At 40.6% G+C, this 5,435-nt stretch overlaps 1 protein-coding gene across 1 annotated transcript; it reads left to right on the forward strand.

Annotated features, from left to right (window-relative positions):
* The first annotated feature begins 1,318 nt into the window (after window positions 1-1,318).
* On the forward strand, window positions 1,319-3,111 carry LOC132538112 (heat shock factor-binding protein 1-like). Its single transcript, XM_060190036.1, has one exon. The coding sequence runs from the start codon at window positions 1,368-1,370 to the stop codon at window positions 1,596-1,598; it is 231 nt and encodes a 76-aa protein (XP_060046019.1). The 5' UTR covers window positions 1,319-1,367; the 3' UTR covers window positions 1,599-3,111.
* Window positions 3,112-5,435: the final 2,324 nt, after the last annotated feature.

Here is a 5,435-nt window from a genome sequence, read left to right on the forward strand (position 1 = left end):
GTGGAAGGTCTGGCTTCTGTAATTGCTTCCCTGCTGAACACAGGCGTTGACTGGTCAGTTCATACTCCCAGTCTGTCTCTCTCTTTCCCTAGTAGGGTGGGTCTCTGGGGAAGCGGAGCTCCAGGACACATTGGTGGGGTCTTAAGTCCAGGGAAGCCTGGCCGGCATCCTGATGACATCTGGAACCTGGTGACTGAAAAGAGAGTTAACATACAAAGCCAAACAAATTGTTGAGCACAACAGAGAAATTTAGAAAAGAAAAATAACTCTGGCAATGAGGCATTCTGAGAATCTAGCCAAATAATGACAGATTCTCTGAAAATCATTTTTTTATTTTTGGAGTTATTGTTTTTTTATTGATGTTGTCGTTGTTGGATAGGACAGAGGGAAATGGAGAGAGGAGGGGAAGACAGAGGGGGAGAGAAAGATAAGACACCTGCAGACCTGCTTCACCGCCTGTGAAGCGACTCCCCTGCAGGTGGGGAGCTGGGGCTCAAACCGGGATCCTTATGCCGGTCCTCGCACTTCGAGCCACTTGCACTTAACCGGCGGTGCTACCGCCTGACTCCCTGAAAATCATTTTTAAGGCTTCCACTAACCCAGCCATCCATTGCATGGATATGTTTAAATGAAGGGCCCCAGATAAGATCCAAGTCTTTTATAAAACTCTCAGGTCTGGTATGACCCTGTATCCTAAGAGTAATCAAAGTATAATCTAAGTTGTTTAAAAGCACAAGTACAGGGTCTGGCCGGGTGGCACACCCGGTTAAGTACACACAACACTACGCAAAAAGATATGAGCATGGACCTGGGTTCAAGCCCCCGCTTTTCACCTGCAATGGGAACACTTGTTAGCTTTCTCAGGAGAACACAGAATCCTGTATCATTCTGTAATTCTGTTTGCATAACCACTATGCAATTTGCCCCACCTCCCACCCTTAGAAACTGCATAGTGGTTATGCAAACAGACTATCTTGCCTGAGGCTCTGAACCATAATCCAAAATTGAACAAAGCACTAGTTAAAAAAAAAAAAAAAGCAAGTCTCAGTTTAGTAAAATAGCTCACTTAGTATGCTCTGCCATGTGTTTGAGCCCAGCCCCCACTGCATTAAAGGGAGCTTCAGTGCTGTGGTCTCTCCCTCCAGCCCCCCCCACCTATCTATCTAAAAAGAACATGATGGGGACAGAAAAGTAGGTCTCACAATTACTAAATAAAGCAAAATTGCTGAAAATAAAACAAGTTTATCATCTGAAATAAAGAGAAGGATACAATGGATAATAAGCCTAACTCATTTAATTAGAAACATGACAGAAGGGAAGTGTAGTTGACCGTTGAGGACATCACCGCCAAGCTGGGAACCGGGGAGATGGCCAAGATGGACCCCAAGAAAGTGCAGGACCTCACCTCAGTGGTGCAGACTCTGCTGCAACAGATGCAAGATAAATTCCAGACCATGTCCGACCAGATCATAGGGAGAATTGATGACATGAGCAGTCGCATTGATGACCTGGAGAAAAACATCGCAGACCTCATGACACAGGCTGGGGTGGAGGAGCTAGAAGGTGAAAATAAGATATCTGCCACACTAAAGAGTTGAAGGTTGCTAATTTACACTGAAAACTGGAACACCATTTCTACAAGCCAAGAGAACACCGAATGGCTTTTTGCACCTAACTACTATCTGTAGACAGGTTTTATATTATAAAGGGTGTTGTTCTGTCACATACTATATAGTTAGTTTATAGAGTGATTTTTTTTTCCTCATCCTTGGTTTCTTAAACATGAAAACTTCACATCTTGGGCCTTGGTCATTTGTGCTATTAAATATATTAAACACTAAACTTTGGCAGTTTCTGCATAAAATTGTCAAATCTTTTAGTGTATTTGTGTGAAGTCATTTTTTTTTCCACTATCATTATTTTGTAGTAGTTGCTATTTGATAAAAGTTCCTGTGTAATTTTCTTATTAAGCAAAGAGTAGATCCTTTAATTATATCATACCTTGTGAAGGAAGACATTTATCGAGCTTAGGATTCTCTGTACAAAATGACTGTTGAACTAACACCAAATAATGTATTGAGGATACTTTTCAAATGGTTAAGAAAATTTAGAGACATCTAACACTACTCTGTTGCCAAATGTCGTAATTGTGCTGTGATTTCATGTCTAAGTCCCAGAAGTCAGATGCTAAAGTCATAGAGTAACCACTGCCATTTAGTATGTTAGAACTTATGAATACAGAAAATAACAGAATTGCCTAATACAATAAGGCATTTGCTCATTAGAGTTTTGCATGAAGTTGGAATACTTCCCTAAGACCCTCCATTGTTTACCTATAATAGTTCCCCTAGGAAATCTGGCAGGATTTTAAAGCTCAGTTATTCCATCCTTGAGTTGCTAGCTGGGAAAAGGAACAGAAAAGAGAAACAAGCCTTATAAATAAGGTCCAGGCCAATTGTCTAGACAATGAGTAACAACTCAGCTCAAGTTTTTAATACTGTTTATTGAAACGTTCTTATCTAATAGAGTAATATATAAAACAACTGTTGCTATTCAAAACTGCATTGTCAGGAGTGAGCCAAGAAGCCAGCACAGACACTTGAAAGGGTTCACCATGAACCCCAGAGTTGGGGGAGTAGGAATAGTTTAGGTCTTTATAGAGGGAAAGCCATTAATGAGCACAGTATGGTTTTATAATATTTCCTACATAACCAGACTTTGATTGTTTGTATTGCATCTGTTTAACAATATTAAGAAACTATTTGTCCTATTTATACTCTATGGAGAGCACAAAGGAATACATTTCTTCTGTAATGCAATGAACTGACCTGTTGTTATTACCTGCTACAGAAACTCCTTCAGTGAGCCAGTTGGTCAAGCTGTACTGTTTAGCCATGAGAACCCAGGGCCTTCAGACTCACCAGATCAGATAAACCCCATGTGCAGGTGGTTTTCAAACCTTGTGAAAGCAGAAATGAGAGGGCCAACTATTGTTGGCATGGTCGGGATTTAGGTAGAAGTTGGCTTTATGAAGTTGTTCAAAGATTTTTAAAGGCAGGCTCCACTGCCCAAAACAACCTGCCATCAATAAAAATGCCTGAAATCCTGCTATGGAAGCTTCAAAAAAAAAAAAAAAAAGAAAGAAACATGACAGAAAACAAGTTGATGTTCTTCAAAGGAAGGAGAAAAAAAATACAAAAGTAGGAAGAGGGGAGGAGAGGAGAGGAAGGGGAGTAGGGGGAAGATGAAGCAATTGCATGTGGAATGAAATGTAAATTATACTTTAAAATGAGTATTAGTCTTACATTAGCTAATTATCTGCTCCTTTGAAGCAATGACTGAATACTTTAAGAAAAAAATTAAATACTATTTGTAACTGTATCAGACTCAAATAAGCATGAACCTTCAGAAATACTGGAAGACTGTATAACAGTCCTTAAACAAATAAAAATGGAATTATCTTATGATTTAGTAATACTACTCTTGGGCATTTATCCAGTGGACACTAAAGCACTAGAAGAACGCGTTTGGCAAAGGACAGCCCCTCAACATTAAGTTGGAGGACTCGAAGAGCAGGACCAACAGCTTGAAAGCTGGCAGGAGCTGCTTGTTGCTGGCTTTGAAAGTGACTGGGATCCATGTGGATTCAGTCGGCTAGGAAGGATCGTCAGTTTCCCCAATGAATGGGTACTCACGAGATGCACCACGGGAAGGTCGATCCAATGCATCCCAAAAAGCACTAATTCAAAGGGACATATGCACCCCTATGTTCATAGCTGCATGATTCATAATAGACGAAGAATGGAAGCAGCCTAGATACCCATCATCAGATGACTGGCTAAACACGTTATGGGATATATATTCCATGGAATACTACTCTGCAGTCAAAAAAGATGATATTGTGGTCTTTGGGACAAAATGGATGGAACTGGAAGTGATTATGCTTAGTGAAATAAGAGAAGAAAGACAACTACCAGATGGTTTCAGTCATATGTGAAATCTAGAGATTTGATTTACATGAACTTGCCAAAAATAAAAAAATCCAAACAAAACAGATACAAGCAAACTGTTTGTAAGACTTATGAAAGAACTATGGTAGTTATCTTTGGGAGATGGGAGGGTGGGGCTACAGAAGTCTGCTGGTGGGTGTGGTGTGGAACTATACAGTCTATTCTCACAGTCTTGTGACAAACTATTAATAACAACTAAAAATTAAAAGAAGTAACTAAGCAGGTGGAAGGCGATAGATATCAACTATTTTTTTTGGAACAACCTAAATATCAGGTCTCACTACTGAATAGCTTATTTTTAAAATTTTATTAGTGATTTAATATTGATTTACAAAATTGCATGTCAACAGGGGTATAAGTCCACACTGTTCCCACCACCAGTGTTCTGAATCCCCGATTCCTCCATTGCAAGTCACCACATTTCTCCTAAGGTTGCAGACATGAGTTAACTATCATTTCTAAATTTTTTTGACACCTGTAGGCCCACTTCACTGCTTACAAAGTGACCCCTGCAGGTGGGGAGCTGGGGGCTTGAACCGGGATCCTTACTCCGGTCCTAGCACTATGTGCACTTAACCTGTTGCTCTACCGCCCGACCACCTTAATTATCATTTCTACAACTATCTGTCTACATTTGTACAAAATTGTCCCCTTTTTCTTCCAGGTCCAGTCCTCACTTTTCCTCCAAGCCACTCATGACCCTAGTACTACATCCAAATGTCCGTCCCTTTTTCCTCCTCTCTCTCCAGGTCCTGATGGAGCTGGAGTTCAGAGCCCACTTACCCTCTTCCTCCTCTCACTGCTCCCCCACTGGAAGTATGGATCAAAGTTGTTTTCAGAGTGCAGAAGGTAGGAGTTCTGTCTTCTGTAATTGCTTCTCTGCTGGATATGGACTTTGGCAGGTTGATCCATACCCCCAGCCTATTTTTATCTTTCCCTAGTGGGCTAGACCTCTGGAGAGGTGAGTTTCCAGGACACACCGGTGAGGTCATCTGCCCAGAGAAGTCAGGGTGGAATCATGGTAGCTTCTGGAACTTGGTGTCTGGAATGTGGCATGACAGAAAGTGAGTGAAAGTGACTTCATCAAGTATGAAGTCCTGCGTTTAATCCCTGGCAGCACATGTACCAGAATGATGTCTGGTTCTTTTTCTCTGCCTATCTGCTTCGTGAATAAATAAAAAAAATACTTTTAAAAAGCAAACACTTGTTGAATAAATACATCATGACATCATGTCATATGAATAAATTTCTTTTTTTTTTAACAAGAATACTGTACAACTCCAGTTTATGATGGTATGGGGAACTGAGCCTATGACTTCAGAGCCTCAGGCAAGAAAGTCTTTTGCATAACCACTATGCTATCTGCCCTACCCTCATGTAATATTGTATATGGATGAAACTGGGGTAAAGATGCATTCAATATGG

Source organism: Erinaceus europaeus, chromosome 4, assembly GCF_950295315.1.
Source record: "Erinaceus europaeus chromosome 4, mEriEur2.1, whole genome shotgun sequence".
Lineage (NCBI taxonomy): Eukaryota > Metazoa > Chordata > Mammalia > Eulipotyphla > Erinaceidae > Erinaceus > Erinaceus europaeus.